General features: G+C 41.3%; 2 protein-coding genes across 2 annotated transcripts; both read left to right on the forward strand.

Annotated features, from left to right (window-relative positions):
• The first annotated feature begins 1,953 nt into the window (after window positions 1–1,953).
• On the forward strand, window positions 1,954–17,088 carry LOC306943819 (TIR domain-containing adapter molecule 1-like). The gene is made up of 4 exons (XM_079530344.1): window positions 1,954–2,926; window positions 3,452–3,630; window positions 3,740–4,146; window positions 16,743–17,088. Exons 1-3 carry the CDS (start codon window positions 2,003–2,005, stop codon window positions 4,134–4,136), a joined length of 1,500 nt encoding a protein of 499 aa, XP_079386470.1. The 5' UTR covers window positions 1,954–2,002; the 3' UTR covers window positions 4,137–4,146; window positions 16,743–17,088.
• Window positions 14,077–16,752, forward strand: ticam1 (TIR domain containing adaptor molecule 1). Its single transcript, XM_079530345.1, has 2 exons — window positions 14,077–14,153; window positions 14,546–16,752. Exon 2 carries the CDS (start codon window positions 14,706–14,708, stop codon window positions 16,578–16,580), a length of 1,875 nt encoding a protein of 624 aa, XP_079386471.1. The 5' UTR covers window positions 14,077–14,153; window positions 14,546–14,705; the 3' UTR covers window positions 16,581–16,752.
• Window positions 17,089–18,310: the final 1,222 nt, after the last annotated feature.

The following is an 18,310-nucleotide window of genomic DNA, read 5'->3' on the forward strand; positions in this document are numbered from 1 at the left end:
GCCAAATACATATTAATTTGGGAGCCCTTGTCATGACAAATTTGAGAACCACTGCGGTATACAGTAGTCCCTGTATAATCCCTGTATCTACAGTATATAGTCCCTCTCTCACTTTTCTTCCTCACTTCCTCTGCCCTTTGTCCCTCATGGCTTCCCAAGAGCACCTCATGTCAGTGGCTACGTCATCAGCCAGTTCCTCTCCACAGTTGGTTGCAGGCATGGGCTCGTATACCATAGACTGTAGAAAAGGCTCGTACCCAGCCAGACATGTGTCTATACTACCTTCTCCATTCTACAATGTATGACGAGGCTTTACCGCACCCAATGACCTACAAGCTGGCACATTCCAATATGCAAGCCAGCCGTGCTACGTGAAGACATAAGGCTGTCTATTGGCTGCCAAATGAAGCCCAGTCACTGAGTCACTGAGAGAGAAACTTCCTTGTTTGAGTTGGAAAGAGTTTCATGTTATGCTATGCCTACCATTTGCTCGATTATTGCATGGTTCATGCCAGTGAGTAAGAAGTTGTGTGCTTGTGTTTTTTTTTTTTCTTTTCATTTTTTTTTTACGAGAAATTGGTTTACAAGTTTACATTCCATGTATGTTTACTGTTATGTTATGTAATGCCAGTCCTACAACGGCAGTAACATGCACTGGAGAGGTGTTCATTTTCAGCTATGCACTGATAACAATAAAACAATCTAAATTACAGTCTAACTGGACACGATAACGTGATTCATGACTTAACCATGAAGCCCTATACGTGTATTTTATACTTTGGCTATTCAAAAATAGCCGATCTACAAGCTCACAACACGTTGTGAACTTGTAGATTGGCTGTTTGGAGATATTTCAAGTGGTTCATTTATATATAATATATATCTATTTTCAGTGTCTTCTGTTGAAGAAGTGAGGCTGGCATTAATAAATGACATTACAAAGCCCTGGAGATATTAACAGATGTTGGAAACCACAATCTGATTAGCCTGGGTGAAGATCCATGTATGTGTATATTCTGAACCTAAACATATTGTATCCCCAAAAACTATGGATGCTCAGAATATGGAAAAACAGGGCACTGGACTAGTGGACTGTCAGATATCCTTAGGATTTCTTCTTCTATTTACAGTTAAGAGCAGTTCTTCGAGCACATGAGGTGCCGTGGAGAAATGCTCTACCTGTTCACCCACTTTTTGATTACATAACTAAGATTCCCAAATCTGAAGGCTTTGCATCTTATTTGTATAAGAAGTTAAGAGAATCTACATGTCCGCCAATGGGTGTCTCTAGAGTCTGGAATGTCGATTTAAAGAGTTGGCAGCGGCCGACCAATTGGAAAAGAATTTGGGAAAATATTTCTCTCTCATCACGAAATTATAACTATCAAATGTTGAATTTCAAATTTATCCAGTTTGACTCCAAGGAAATGTTTTCAACTCTGGCTCTGTACGACACCCATTTGCACCCTATTTTTAACAAAACATAAAAATAAAAATCACACCCGTGTGAACTGAGTGGTGTAAGGTTTTATATAGCATGATCAGCTGTGGTCTGACGTAATGAAATCATTATTATTATATAAGGTAAGGTATTATATAGCCTGATCAGCTCTGATCTGACGTAATGAAATCACACCCGGATGTGATTTCACAACTGGCTTTTTTTGTGCAGAAAAAATGACCATGGTTGCTACGGTCATCCAGTTCACCCGGGTGTGATTTAATTACGTCAGAAATTATTTTGAACATAGCAACCATGCTCATTTTTTTCTGCACACAAAAGCCAGTTGTAGGAGTGGTTTACACCACTCAAAAAACTGAGCGAGGTGCCACAGGAACGTCTATTAAGTCTGACATCCCAGTTCCCATTGGGTAAGAGCCCTGAAGAAGCTTTAGTGCATACTCTGTGCCTCGTGCTTCTTCGGAGAGACGCGCAGGTCCAGGAGCGACACCTTCCGAGTTCAATGTGCGGGTCACTGTGAGGAGGTCTACAGGTCACGGGATGGTGGTGGAGCTGGCCAGGGTTTTCAAAGTGCTGTGCAAGGAGAGGCTGTGTGATCCACTGTTGAGAGACCTGGCTTATCGGAGAGCCATTTCCGCAAACGGCCAGAAAACATGGGATCGCCAGAACTTGGAATACAGCTGTTTAGATCAGCTAAGAGAAGAGGCTAAGTTAGTCTGTGGACCCCACGTTGCAGAGTGGATGTGCTCCTCCAACGAAGTCCCAGGGGTTTTGGACAAAGACAAGAACGCATCCTTGAAACCATCTTCCGAGGATACATCAGATCTGCCCAGCCCGCTACAGGACAGCTATTCCACTGACTCCTATCCTACCCACCTAGAGATAAGTCTTCCCTCGACGGCCAGGTTTGACAGAACTACTTCAGCAGCACTGAGCGACCCCCAGCCATCTAACGCCACACACCTTGTTGGAAAAGACGGCCCGGAAATTATGCCGGCTGGGCGTACCGCTTTCTCCACAGAGACGCAGTCTGAATCACATCAAACGCCTCTAATTAAAGGAGAGACAGATGTAAACAACATGGACACTCCTGGCTCAGCAACTTTATCAGCAAAAGGAAATAAGCTACAGGGTGATACCGCGCCCAATCAGAATCCAAAGACCACAGTGCCAACCTTTGAACCCATGCCAGCACCTGCTGCAGCAAACACATTTACACCAGAGATCAAAGTTCTAGCACAGCCATATGAAGGGGAGCCAAGTACAGAAGAGGAGGAGGAGGAGGATGTGTTTTATTTGTTTGTTATCCTGCACGCGCCACAGGATGCAGAAATGGCTGAGTGTATGAGAGAAAGACTGGAGTCCGTGGGCAACAGCAAGGGGGCCACTTTCACTGAGGACTTTGAGGTCCCCGGCAAGGGGACTCTGAAGTGTTTACAAGCTACAGGTCCGCAGTGTCATGGAGTACGCCTCACTCACTTGGATGAGTGCCCCACCAACACATCTTGGTCTGCTGGACAATATTCAGAGGAAGGCCCTTAAAATAATTGGAGTTGACCAGGACACTGCCAGTACAACACTTTCCATCGACAGCCTTAGCCACAGAAGGCACGTTGCCGCCGCTACAGTCCTGTACAAAATGCACACCCCCCCACTGCCCTAGGGACCTCCAGGACATGCTCCCTCCACCTTACACCAGACGGCGAAACACCCGCCGATGCACAGCCACACCAGAACATGCTCTCGACCCCCCAGGCTCCAAAACACGGACATTGGACAGAACTTTTCTCCACACTGCTGTCCAGGTGTGGAACAGCCTACCAGCGCATGTGGTGGACTCCATCACAGACAATGGCCTTCAAGCCTTTAAACGCAGAGCTCACAGATATCTCCTTGAACACCCCTCACACTGACTGTTGAGCTGCAGTGAACCATTTGATTGGCCAATGGATACTTGGCTATTGTTCACAACTGCATCTAATTAAAAAGTGCATCGAGGACGCCATCGACAACTCGGCCTACACCCTCCTGCTGCTCACGCATAACTTCACCCGCCTGCAGGAGGTGGAGACGGACACGGCCCTCGTCAACTCCATCAATAACAGACACAAATACAACACCGTCATCCCCCTGCATCCCCGGGAGAACTCCATGCCCAGGGAGAGACAGTCCAATTAAGGTCCTGCAGACCCTCGTAGTCTTGAATGAGCGCAAGCCTGAAGACTTTGAGACAAAAGTCTGAAAGATTCTATTGTCCGCAAACGTCAACAAGCAGAGGAGGCTGTGGGATAAAGAGCAGAGAGTCAGACAGCAGGTGAGGCAACAGGAGAGACTGAGGCACGCTAACGAGCAGCAGAAGCTGCACAACCAGGAGCTCAGAGACGAAAAATTACTAGAGCAGGAACAAATGAGGCTTTACATTGAACAGCTTAACATAGAGCGTTCCCCACAGCAGCATTACCCCCACACGGGACCCCAGTTTACTAATGTCCCCAGTGGCTTTGTGCCGCCGCAGGTCGGTGAAGATGGCAGGCTGTGGTCAGGGAACATCCACATCGAGCACGCTAAGTACATCATGATCGGCAATGACTCTCAAATGACGGTGGATTTGGGCGGAGCTGCGAGCAGAGAGGATTTGACTGATGATGATGACAAGCTATACTGCCCTGCATAGCCAAAGTGCAGTTAATGTACGTTTTTGGACAAACCGACTAATTTGTGTATGCCAAAGGTCAAATATGCCTTTGTGATATTGGGGGATAAACAATTACCTGAAGAAGAGATATACAATTAGTATAATATCACTTATATGACGATATCTCATTCAGGTTATCACAGGAATAAATATCATAGGACTATGGAGTATACAAAACTATTAAAATAGTCATTGGCATTGTTGTCATTAATATTATTATACAAATACAGCTGCTGTGTTCTGAAACGTACTCCCTTTCTGGTCTCTCTCTCCATCAGCTGGCTTAAAGAAATTACCTTGCAAATATCCAACATGCACATGCAGCTACACACACATACAGTACATACATACACATTATAAAGAAGAGAAAAGGCCCAGACTGAAATTGAGAAATTGTATTTTTAATACACAGCAGGCTGGGGAGGGGATATTTGTACTGTAGTCCAGCTGTTGTCATTCATGTCTCTCTAGTTATATTTAGATCAGGAGTGCCATCTACTGGCTAGCAACAATACATCTATTTACTGGTTGTCTTTGAACGGTGCCTCCGCTCCATTACGGAGCTACCTATGTGTGTCCGTCCGTATGTCCGTATGTCTGTCTCTGTGTCTGCAAGGAAAGCTGCAACACCTAAAGTGGCCAGTACAGTACAGCACAGAGTAAAGTGGCACAGAGTACACTACAGTACGAGCCCTGGGCCGTTCCTGGGGCTCTGGATGTTCCGGGGACCCCCACATGGACCCCCCAGGGACCCCCACATGGTAACTCTGTCATTTCTCGACCGTTTTGGACACAGGGAGGCTAGCCGGAACCGGCCCGGCACCCTGGGCGCGTTCTGTGGGGTCTGGATATTCCGGGGACCCCCGCACAGTACACTCCAGTACAGTGCACAGTAGCTAAAAATGTATAGCTCAGTTCACACAGGTGTGATTTTTTACTTTTCATGATTTTCTTTTTGAGTGGTGCTAGCCACTCCTATAGACAGCAATGTGTGTCCGTATGTCCGAGTACCGTCTTTATGTCTGAGTACGGAAATAGCGTTTGTTGACCACCAAGTGTCACTGTTGTCCCCGCAGCCACAGCCACAGCCACAGCCACACACACACACACACACACACACACACACACACACACACACACACACACACACACACACACACACACACACACACACACACACACACACACACACACACACACACACACACACACACACACACACACACACACACACACACACACACACACACACACACACACACACAGATGTTGGAGGAAACCATGCAATGCACCAACCTGCTCATCGGGAGCAATTAGGGGTTCAGAGTCTTGCTCAAACAAGGACACTTCGACACTAACTCTGGGGGAGCCTGGGATCGAACTGGGAATCTCACGGTTCCCATCCGGCCGCTCTACCGGCCACTCTGCCCCTGATCCACTGCCGCCTGTGTTTGTTCAGCAACAGTGTTTGTTCAGTAACAGTGTTTGTTCAGCAACAGTGTTTGTTCAGCAACAGTGTTTGTTCAGTAACAGTGTTTGTTCAGCAACAGTGTTTGTTCAGCAACAGTGTTTGTTCAGTAACAGTGTTTGTTCAGAAACAGTGTTTGTTCAGCAACAGTGTTTGTTCAGCAACAGTGTTTGTTCAGCAACAGTGTTTGTTCAGCAACAGTGTTTGTTCAGTAACAGTATAGTGTTTGTTCAGTAACAGTATAGTGTTTGTTCAGCAACAGTGTTTGTTCAGTAACAGTATAGTGTTTGTTCAGCAACAGTGTTTGTTCAGTAACAGTGTTTGTTCAGTAGCAGTGTTTGTTCAGTAGCAGTGTTTGTTCAGTAACAGTGTTTGTTCAGTAACAGTGTTTGTTCAGTAACAGTGTTTGTTCAGTAACAGTGTTTGTTCAGTAACAGTGTTTGTTCAGCAACAGTGTTTGTTCAGTAACAGTGTTTGTTCAGTAACAGTGTTTGTTTAGTAACAATGTTTGTTCAGTAACAGTGTTTGATCAGTAACAGTGTTTGTTCAGTAACAATGTTTGTTCAGTAACAGTGTTTGTTAAGTAACAGTGTTTGTTCAGTAACAGTGTTTGTTCAGCAACAGTGTTTGTTCAGTAACAGTGTTTGTTCAGTAACAGTGTTTGTTCAGTAACAATGTTTGTTCAGTAACAATGTTTGTTCAGTAACAGTATAGTGTTTGTTCAGTAACAGTGTTTGTTCAGCGACAGTGTTTGTTCAGTAACAGTATAGTGTTTGTTCAGTAACAGTGTTTGTTCAGCAACAGTGTTTGTTCAGCAACAGTGTTTGTTCAGTAACAGTATAGTGTTTGTTCAGTAACAGTGTTTGTTCAGCAACAGTGTTTGTTCAGTAACAGTGTTTGTTCAGTAACAGTGTTTGTTCAGTAACAATGTTTGTTCAGTAACAGTATAGTGTTTGTTCAGTAACAGTATAGTGTTTGTTCAGTAACAGTATAGTGTGTGTTCAGTAACAGTATAGTGTTTGTTCAGTAACAGTATAGTGTGTGTTCAGTAACAGTATAGTGTTTGTTCAGTAACAGTGTTTGTTCAGCAACAGTGTTTGTTCAGTAACAGTGTTTGTTAAGTAACAGTGTTTGTTCAGTAACAGTGTTTGTTCAGTAACAGTGTTTGTTAAGTAACAGTGTTTGTTCAGTAACAGTATAGTGTTTGTTCAGTAACAGTGTTTGTTCAGCAACAGTGTTTGTTCAGTAACAGTGTTTGTTAAGTAACAGTGTTTGTTCAGTAACAGTATAGTGTTTGTTCAGTAACAGTGTTTGTTCAGCAACAGTGTTTGTTCAGTAACAGTGTTTGTTCAGCAACAGTGTTTGTTCAGTAACAGTGTTTGTTAAGTAACAGTGTTTGTTCAGTAACAGTATAGTGTTTGTTCAGTAACAGTGTTTGTTCAGCAACAGTGTTTGTTCAGTAACAGTGTTTGTTAAGTAACAGTGTTTGTTCAGTAACAGTATAGTGTTTGTTCAGTAACAGTGTTTGTTCAGCAACAGTGTTTGTTCAGTAACAGTGTTTGTTCAGCAACAGTGTTTGTTCAGTAACAGTGTTTGTTCAGTAACAGTGTTTGTTCAGTAACAGTGTTTGTTCAGCAACAGTGTTTGTTCAGTAACAGTGTTTGTTCAGTAACAATGTTTGTTCAGTAACAGTATAGTGTTTGTTCAGTAACAGTATAGTGTTTGTTCAGTAACAGTATAGTGTTTGTTCAGTAACAGTGTTTGTTCAGCAACAGTGTTTGTTCAGTAACAGTGTTTGTTCAGTAGCAGTGTTTGTTCAGTAGCAGTGTTTGTTCAGTAACAGTGTTTGTTCAGTAACAGTGTTTGTTCAGTAACAGTGTTTGTTCAGTAACAGTGTTTGTTCAGTAACAATGTTTGTTCAGTAACAGTATAGTGTTTGTTCAGTAACAGTATAGTGTTTGTTCAGTAACAATGTTTGTTCAGTAACAGTATAGTGTTTGTTCAGTAACAGTATAGTGTTTGTTCAGTAACAGTATAGTGTTTGTTCAGTAACAGTATAGTGTTTGTTCAGTAACAGTATAGTGTTTGTTCAGTAACAGTATAGTGTTTGTTCAGTAACAGTGTTTGTTCAGTAACAGTGTTTGTTCAGTAACAGTGTTTGTTCAGTAGCAGTGTTTGTTCAGTAGCAGTGTTTGTTCAGTAGCAGTGTTTGTTCAGTAGCAGTGTTTGTTCAGTAACAGTGTTTGTTCAGTAACAGTGTTTGTTCAGTAACAGTGTTTGTTCAGTAACAGTGTTTGTTCAGCAACAGTGTTTGTTCAGTAACAGTGTTTGTTCAGTAACAATGTTTGTTCAGTAACAGTGTTTGATCAGTAACAGTGTTTGTTCAGTAACAATGTTTGTTCAGTAACAGTGTTTGTTAAGTAACAGTGTTTGTTCAGCAACAGTGTTTGTTCAGTAACAGTGTTTGTTCAGTAACAGTGTTTGTTCAGTAACAATGTTTGTTCAGTAACAGTATAGTGTTTGTTCAGTAACAGTGTTTGTTCAGCGACAGTGTTTGTTCAGTAACAGTATAGTGTTTGTTCAGTAACAGTGTTTGTTCAGCAACAGTGTTTGTTCAGCAACAGTGTTTGTTCAGTAACAGTATAGTGTTTGTTCAGTAACAGTGTTTGTTCAGCAACAGTGTTTGTTCAGTAACAGTGTTTGTTCAGTAACAGTGTTTGTTCAGTAACAATGTTTGTTCAGTAACAGTGTTTGTTCAGTAACAATGTTTGTTCAGTAACAGTATAGTGTTTGTTCAGTAACAGTATAGTGTTTGTTCAGTAACAGTATAGTGTTTGTTCAGTAACAGTGTTTGTTCAGCAACAGTGTTTGTTCAGTAACAGTGTTTGTTAAGTAACAGTGTTTGTTCAGTAACAGTATAGTGTTTGTTCAGCAACAGTGTTTGTTCAGCAACAGTGTTTGTTCAGTAACAGTGTTTGTTCAGTAACAGTGTTTGTTCAGCAACAGTGTTTGTTCAGTAACAGTGTTTGTTCAGTAACAGTGTTTGTTCAGTAACAGTGTTTGTTCAGTAACAGTGTTTGTTCAGCAACAGTGTTTGTTCAGTAACAGTGTTTGTTCAGTAACAATGTTTGTTCAGTAACAGTATAGTGTTTGTTCAGTAACAGTATAGTGTTTGTTCAGTAACAGTATAGTGTTTGTTCAGTAACAGTGTTTGTTCAGCAACAGTGTTTGTTCAGTAACAGTGTTTGTTCAGTAGCAGTGTTTGTTCAGTAGCAGTGTTTGTTCAGTAGCAGTGTTTGTTCAGTAACAGTGTTTGTTCAGTAACAGTGTTTGTTCAGTAACAGTGTTTGTTCAGTAACAGTGTTTGTTCAGCAACAGTGTTTGTTCAGCAACAGTGTTTGTTCAGTAACAGTGTTTGTTCAGTAACAGTGTTTGTTCAGTAACAGTGTTTGTTCAGCAACAGTGTTTGTTCAGCAACAGTGTTTGTTCAGTAACAGTGTTTGTTCAGTAACAGTGTTTGTTCAGCAACAGTGTTTGTTCAGCAACAGTGTTTGTTCAGTAACAGTGTTTGTTCAGTAACAGTGTTTGTTCAGTAACAATGTTTGTTTAGTAACAGTATAGTGTTTGTTCAGTAACAGTGTTTGTTCAGCGACAGTGTTTGTTCAGTAACAGTATAGTGTTTGTTCAGTAACAGTGTTTGTTCAGCAACAGTGTTTGTTCAGCAACAGTGTTTGTTCAGTAACAGTATAGTGTTTGTTCAGTAACAGTGTTTGTTCAGCAACAGTGTTTGTTCAGTAACAGTGTTTGTTCAGTAACAGTGTTTGTTCAGTAACAGTGTTTGTTCAGCAACAGTGTTTGTTCAGCAACAGTGTTTGTTCAGTAACAGTGTTTGTTCAGTAACAGTGTTTGTTCAGCAACAGTGTTTGTTCAGCAACAGTGTTTGTTCAGTAACAGTGTTTGTTCAGTAACAGTGTTTGTTCAGTAACAATGTTTGTTTAGTAACAGTATAGTGTTTGTTCAGTAACAGTGTTTGTTCAGCGACAGTGTTTGTTCAGTAACAGTATAGTGTTTGTTCAGTAACAGTGTTTGTTCAGCAACAGTGTTTGTTCAGCAACAGTGTTTGTTCAGTAACAGTATAGTGTTTGTTCAGTAACAGTGTTTGTTCAGCAACAGTGTTTGTTCAGTAACAGTGTTTGTTCAGTAACAGTGTTTGTTCAGTAACAATGTTTGTTCAGTAACAGTATAGTGTTTGTTCAGTAACAGTATAGTGTTTGTTCAGTAACAGTATAGTGTTTGTTCAGTAACAGTATAGTGTGTGTTCAGTAACAGTATAGTTTGTTCAGTAACAGTGTTTGTTCAGCAACAGTGTTTGTTCAGTAACAGTGTTTGTTAAGTAACACTGTTTGTTCAGTAACAGTATAGTGTTTGTTCAGTAACAGTGTTTGTTCAGCAACAGTGTTTGTTCAGTAACAGTGTTTGTTCAGTAACAGTGTTTGTTCAGCAACAGTGTTTGTTCAGTAACAGTGTTTGTTCAGTAACAGTGTTTGTTCAGCAACAGTGTTTGTTCAGTAACAGTGTTTGTTCAGTAACAATGTTTGTTCAGTAACAGTATAGTGTTTGTTCAGTAACAGTATAGTGTTTGTTCAGTAACAGTATAGTGTTTGTTCAGTAACAGTATAGTGTTTGTTCAGTAACAGTATAGTGTTTGTTCAGTAACAGTGTTTGTTCAGCAACAGTGTTTGTTCAGTAACAGTGTTTGTTCAGTAGCAGTGTTTGTTCAGTAACAGTGTTTGTTCAGTAACAGTGTTTGTTCAGTAACAGTGTTTGTTCAGTAACAGTGTTTGTTCAGTAACAATGTTTGTTCAGTAACAGTATAGTGTTTGTTCAGTAACAGTATAGTGTTTGTTCAGTAACAATGTTTGTTCAGTAACAGTATAGTGTTTGTTCAGTAACAGTATAGTGTTTGTTCAGTAACAGTATAGTGTTTGTTCAGTAACAGTGTTTGTTCAGTAACAGTGTTTGTTCAGTAACAGTGTTTGTTCAGTAGCAGTGTTTGTTCAGTAGCAGTGTTTGTTCAGTAACAGTGTTTGTTCAGTAACAGTGTTTGTTCAGTAACAGTGTTTGTTCAGTAACAGTGTTTGTTCAGTAACAGTGTTTGTTCAGCAACAGTGTTTGTTCAGCAACAGTGTTTGTTCAGTAAGTGTTTGTTCAGTAACAGTGTTTGTTCAGTAACAGTGTTTGTTCAGTAACAGTGTTTGTTCAGTAACAGTGTTTGTTCAGTAACAGTGTTTGATCAGTAACAGTGTTTGTTCAGTAACAATGTTTGTTCAGTAACAGTGTTTGTTAAGTAACAGTGTTTGTTCAGTAACAGTGTTTGTTCAGCAACAGTGTTTGTTCAGTAACAGTGTTTGTTCAGTAACAGTGTTTGTTCAGTAACAATGTTTGTTCAGTAACAGTATAGTGTTTGTTCAGTAACAGTGTTTGTTCAGCGACAGTGTTTGTTCAGTAACAGTATAGTGTTTGTTCAGTAACAGTGTTTGTTCAGCAACAGTGTTTGTTCAGCAACAGTGTTTGTTCAGTAACAGTATAGTGTTTGTTCAGTAACAGTGTTTGTTCAGCAACAGTGTTTGTTCAGTAACAGTGTTTGTTCAGTAACAGTGTTTGTTCAGTAACAATGTTTGTTCAGTAACAGTGTTTGTTCAGTAACAATGTTTGTTCAGTAACAGTATAGTGTTTGTTCAGTAACAGTATAGTGTTTGTTCAGTAACAGTATAGTGTTTGTTCAGTAACAGTGTTTGTTCAGCAACAGTGTTTGTTCAGTAACAGTGTTTGTTAAGTAACAGTGTTTGTTCAGTAACAGTATAGTGTTTGTTCAGTAACAGTGTTTGTTCAGCAACAGTGTTTGTTCAGTAACAGTGTTTGTTCAGTAACAGTGTTTGTTCAGCAACAGTGTTTGTTCAGTAACAGTGTTTGTTCAGTAACAGTGTTTGTTCAGTAACAGTGTTTGTTCAGCAACAGTGTTTGTTCAGTAACAGTGTTTGTTCAGTAACAATGTTTGTTCAGTAACAGTATAGTGTTTGTTCAGTAACAGTATAGTGTTTGTTCAGTAACAGTATAGTGTTTGTTCAGTAACAGTGTTTGTTCAGCAACAGTGTTTGTTCAGTAACAGTGTTTGTTCAGTAGCAGTGTTTGTTCAGTAGCAGTGTTTGTTCAGTAGCAGTGTTTGTTCAGTAACAGTGTTTGTTCAGTAACAGTGTTTGTTCAGTAACAGTGTTTGTTCAGCAACAGTGTTTGTTCAGCAACAGTGTTTGTTCAGTAACAGTGTTTGTTCAGTAACAGTGTTTGTTCAGTAACAGTGTTTGTTCAGCAACAGTGTTTGTTCAGTAACAATGTTTGTTCAGCAACAGTGTTTGTTCAGTAACAGTGTTTGTTCAGCAACAGTGTTTGTTCAGCAACAGTGTTTGTTCAGCAACAGTGTTTGTTCAGTAACAGTATAGTGTTTGTTCAGTAACAGTGTTTGTTCAGCAACAGTGTTTGTTCAGTAACAGTGTTTGTTCAGTAACAGTGTTTGTTCAGTAACAATGTTTGTTCAGTAACAGTATAGTGTTTGTTCAGTAACAGTATAGTGTTTGTTCAGTAACAGTAGTGTTTGTTCAGTAACAGTGTTTGTTCAGCAACAGTGTTTGTTCAGTAACAGTGTTTGTTCAGTAACAGTGTTTGTTCAGCAACAGTGTTTGTTCAGCAACAGTGTTTGTTCAGTAACAGTGTTTGTTCAGTAACAGTGTTTGTTCAGTAACAGTGTTTGTTCAGTAACAGTGTTGTTGTTCAGTAACAGTGTTTGTTCAGTAACAGTGTTTGTTCAGTAACAATGTTTGTTCAGTAACAGTGTTTGTTCAGTAACAGTATAGTGTTTGTTCAGTAACAGTGTTTGTTCAGCAACAGTGTTTGTTCAGTAACAGTGTTTGTTCAGTAACAGTGTTTGTTCAGCAACAGGGGTCTTTCCAGCTCTCTAGTATTACAGGATAAACGATTCAAATTGGAAGTGATGAGACAAAAACAATTAGAAAAATTGAAACTGACCCACTATAAAACTGAAGCTGAAATATGACAGATGAACTGAATCACGAAAGATGAACTGAATTATGATAGCTGAATTGCACATCTTGTACACTGCTCTTAGGTAGACTATGAAGTACAGTTTATTTATTCTAGGATTGTATGTTTCTTCCTGTCTTATCTGTATTTTCTGTCTCTTTTTTAATGCTGACCCTGGGACCTGCACACCAAAAAGTCCTACGCACTTGTGCAAGCAGCAATCGGCAAATTATGTCTATTCTCTTCTTTCCTGATTGGATGAAATTGGTACCCTGACCTGAAAATGTATTTTCTGTTAAAAAAGAAAAGAAAAAGGTTGGAGAGACTGAGTGACTTCAAACACTATTAGCAAAGATTCGGTCAAGGTCAGGTTTTGTGGTGGGCAATTTGTGTTACAGCAGATTAGGAACCTCTAAACATACACAAACAGACATAAAGCAGCCACAAGGTCCAGATCACAAGTGTCTACAGCTGCAAGAACTTTGTAGAGACTAGACCACAACATATTGAACCATAAATAATAATACAAATAAAAACATCAACTCATCATCACCATTCTCCCGAGACCGTGATGGACCTTTCGTGTCAACTGCCCCCACAACAGTTACCTCCTCCAAGACGGTGATGGGCCTGTCAACTGCCCCACAACAGTTACCCCCTCCTATCGGAATTTATTTGGATGATTTTCATGTTGTTGTGTTTGTTCCAAAGAAGGCAATGTCCTGCAGTCCCCTCCATAGCAGTAATTCTCAAAGTGCAGGGGTCCTTGTTGAGAGGGTTTCAGGGGGTCCCCAGCTAAATGACTGTATAACTGTATAATATACAATTGCTATTGAAAATATAGGCTGATTTTATAAGCTCACATACTGTAAGACAAATCTGGAATGGGGGTCTCTGGCATAACATTATATTGAGATGGATGTGACCAAATACATATCAATTTGGGGGCCCTTGTCATGACAAATTAATTTGAGAGCCCTTCAATTTGGGAGCCCTTGTCATGACAAATTAATTTGAGAACCAATAGTCCCTCTCTCACTTTTCTTCCTCACTTCCTCTGCCCTTTGTCCCTCATGGCTTCCCATACTCTGGAGCACCTCATGTCAGTGGCTACGTCATCAGCCAGTTCTCTCTCTCTCCACAGTTGGTTACAGGCATGGGCTCGTATACCATAGACTGTAGAAAAGGCTCGCACCCAGCCAGACATGCACGTTTGTCTATACTACCTTCTCCATTCTACAATGTATGACGAGGCTTTACTGCACCCAATGACCTACAGGCTGGCACATTCCAATATGCTGGAAGGCTGTCTATTGGCTGCCAAATGAAGCCCAGTCACTGAGACACAGAGATAAACTTCCTTGTTTGAGTTGGAAAGAGTTTCATGTTATGCTATGCCTACCATTTGCTCGATTATTGAATGGTTCATGCTGGTGAGTAAGAGGTTGTGTGCTCGTGTTTTTCCTTTTCTTTTTTTACGAGAAATTGGTTTACACGTTTACATTCCATGTGTTGTTACTACTGTATGTTTACTGTCATGTTATGTAATGCCAGTCCTACAACGGCAGTAACATGCACTGGAGAGGTGTTCATTTTCAGCTATGCACTGATAGCAATAAAACAATCTAAATTACAGTCTAACTGGCCACGATAACGTGATTCATGACTTAACCAATCCCTATACATGTATTTTATACTTTGGCTATTTAAAAATAGACGATCTACAAGCTCACAACACGTTGCATGCGTTGTTGTGAACTTGTAGAATGGCTGTTTGGAGATATTTTAAGTGGTTCATTTATTTTGTTTCTGTATCTATTTTCAGTGTCTAATGTTGAAGAAGCAAGGCTGGCAATTATAAATGACAATTACAAAGCCCTGGAGATGAAAGTTATTAACAGATGTTGGAAACCACAATCTGATTAGCCTGGGTGAAGATCCTATGTGTATATTCTGATCCGAAACACATTGTATCCCAAAAAACTATGGATGCTCAGAATATGGAAAAACAGGGCACTGGGCTGTCAGATATCCTTAGGATTCTGAGCGAGGTGCCACAGGAACGTCTATTAAGCCTGACATTCCAGTTCCACTTGTGTAAGAGCCCTGAAGAAGCTTTAGTGCATACTCTGTGCCTCGTGCTTCTTCAGAGAGAAGCGCAGGTCCAGGAGCGACTTCAGACGCTAAAAGATAGCAGCCTGGCTAACTACCTGGCTGACAAGTGGCACGTAAGTGGTGGCAAGCTGGACACCTTCCGAGTTCAATGTGCGGCTCACTGTGAGGAGGAGTCTAGGGTGGAGCTGGCCAGGGTTTTCAAAGTGCTGTGCAAAAAAGGGCTGTGTGATGCACTGTTGAGAGACCTGGCTTATCGGAGAGCCATTTCCGCAAACGGCCAGAAAACATGGGATCGCCAGAACTTGGAATACAGCTGTTTAGATCAGCTAAGAGAAGAGGCTAAGTTAGTCTGTGGACCCCACGTTGCAGAGTGGATGTGCTCCTCCAACGAAGTCCCAGGGGATTTGGACAAAGACAAGAACGCATCCTTGAAACCATCTTCCGAGGATACATCAGATCTGCCCAGCCCGCTACAGGACAGCTATTCCACTGACTCCTATCCTACCCACCTAGAGATAAGTCTTGCCTCGACAGCCAGGTTTGACAGAACTACTTCAGCAGCACTGAGCGACCCCCAGCCATCTAACGCCACACACCTTGTTGGAAAAGACGGCCCGGAAATTATGCCGGCTGGGCGTACCGCTTTCTCCACAGAGACGCAGTCTGAATCACATCAAACGCCTCTAATTAAAGGAGAGACAGATGTAAACAACATGGACACTCCTGGCTCAGCAACTTTATCAGCAAAAGGAAATAAGCTACAGGGTGATACCGCGCCCAATCAGAATCCAAAGACCACAGTGCCAACCTTTGAACCCATGCCAGCACCTGCTGCAGCAAACACATTTACACCAGAGATCAAAGTTCTAGCACAGCCATATGAAGGGGAACCAAGTACAGAAGAGGAGGAGGAGGAGGAGGAGGATGTGTTTTATTCGTTTGTTATCCTGCACGCGCCACAGGATGCAGAAATGGCTGAGAGTATAAGAGAAAAACTGGAGTCCTTGGGCAACAGCAAGGGGGCCACTTTCACTGAGGACTTTCAGGTCCCTGGAAGGGGGACTCTGAAGTGCATCGAGGACGCCATCGACAACTCGGCCTACACTCTCCTGCTGCTCACGCGCAACTTCACCCGCCTGCAGGAGGTGGAGACGGACACGGCCCTCATTAACTCCATCAATAACAGACACAAGTACAACACAGTCATCCCCCTGCATCCCCGGGAGAACTGCATGCCCAAGGACAGACAGCCCAAGGTCCTGCAGACCCTCGTACCCTTAGAGGAGCGCAGCAGGAACTTTGAGAGAAAAGTAAAAATGTTTCTGTCGCCCGCAAAGGTCAAAGCGCAGAAGAGGCTGTGGGATGAAGGGCAGAAAGTCAGACAGCAGGTGAGGCGACAGGAGAGACTGAAGCACGCTAACGAGCAAAAGAAGCTGCACAACCGGGAGCTCAGGAAAGCAAAATTACTAGAGCAGGAACAAATGAGGCTTCACATGGAACAGCTTAACATAGAGCGTTCCCCACAGCAGCATTACCCCCACACGGGACCCCAGTTTACTAATGTTCCCAGTGGCTTTGTGCCGCCGCAGGTCGGTGAAGATGGCAGGCTGTGGTCAGGGAACATCCACATCGAGCACGCTAAGTACATCATGATCGGCAATGACTCTCAAATGACGGTGGATTTGGGCGGAGCTGCGAACAGAGAGGATTTGACTGATGATGATGACACGCTATACTGCCCATAGCCAAAGTGCAGTTAATCTACGTTTTTGGACAAACCAACTTATTTGTGTATGCCAACGGTCAAATTGGCCTTCGTGATTTTGGGGGATAAACAATTACCTCAAGAACAGATATACAATTAGTGTAATACCACTTATATGCCGATATCTCATTTGGCTGACCAGTTCAAACACGTTTAACACGTTTAAAACCTTTTCTCAGATGTTAATTTTTCGTATACTTACTGCACTTTGGCTTTGTACGTAGGACAGTATAACGTGATGCTGATTCTAAGTAGAGAAGTTGTTTTGTGAACACTAAACTCATCTGTACAGTGGTGGAAAGTAACTAAGTACACATACTCAAGTACTGTACCATTTTGAGTTACAGTTCCACGTTGCAACGCACTGTGAGCTTGTAGATGTGCTATTTTTGAAAAAGATATATATACTTTTTTTGATGGGCGCTAGCCCCTCCTATATACGGGTTTAATGTTTGTTTTTACTTTTTAGTTCAATTGTTTGTTTTAAAAACGCCATTGACAATGAAGAGAAATTAACATTAAATCCCATTAACAATAAAGATAATTTAATGTTTGTTTTGACACCGTTTGTTTTACATCAATATTACATCACCTAATCATAGCAACATGAGTTATACTTTAATATATTAGCACCCTCACTTCACACGGGTGTGATTTTTTAAAAGATTAATAATAATAATAATAATATATATAATAATAAAAACAGGAGATAGGCGTTGTTGTCATTATTATTATTATACAAATACAGCTGCGTTCTGAAACGTACTCCCTTTCTTGTCTCTCTCTCTCCGTCAACTAGCTTAAAGAAATTACCTTGCAATTATCCAACATGCACATGCAGGTACACACACATACACATGATACAGAAGAGAAAGGAACCTGATTAAATCCCATTATTTTTTAATACACAGCAAGCTAGAGTTACTTAGGCTATGGTTACAGTTATATTTAGCTCAGGAGTGCCATCTACTGGCTAGCAACTATACATCTATTTTCTGACCTAATTAGCTGCGTGTACCAGCTCAAGGCACTAGGGGGCAGTGTTGATACATGCATCCTGTACAGAGTGCTGTGTCATCCACCAGGTACCCTCACTGGAGTGTTGCCACACAACAGCTACCTCCTCCAAATCAAGACAGCGATGGGCCTGGCCTGTCGACTGTCATGTCAACTGAACCAATTGGGTGATTTTCCTTGTTGTTGTGTTAGTTCCAAAGATGCAATGTTTACTATCTAACAACATCAACTGCGTTTTGTTTATCCAATTTACAATTCAGGCCTTAATCCAGAGCAATTTACAATAAGCAATAGCAAGCTCAAAGTCCCAAACGCCCCAATGTAAACTTGATTATGATCTAGAGAGGGTAAATTAATTAAGAGCCCCGTTATTAACGACAAATCAGGAGAGATGGATGCCACGGTCTGTTCAGTGGTTCACATAACAACATAGGCCTACTATATTTGGCCACAGACGACCATCTGAAAAGATTTAGCGGGACTACCAAAAGAGAATGTGAAAATATGCAATCTAGACATTTTGATGGGCAGGTGTTCAAGTGAAAAAAGGGCACCTTGTGCGACACGTGACACATACATAATATATTCAAAGCTTTTAATCGATGGGCCACATACCGTACACTGTACAAGACAAAAATAAAGGTAGCAATCTAACTTTGGCACATTGCTGTCCAGAGGGCAAAAGGGCTGGTG

Source organism: Electrona antarctica, assembly GCF_951216825.1.
Source record: "Electrona antarctica genome assembly, chromosome: 19".
NCBI lineage: Eukaryota > Metazoa > Chordata > Actinopteri > Myctophiformes > Myctophidae > Electrona > Electrona antarctica.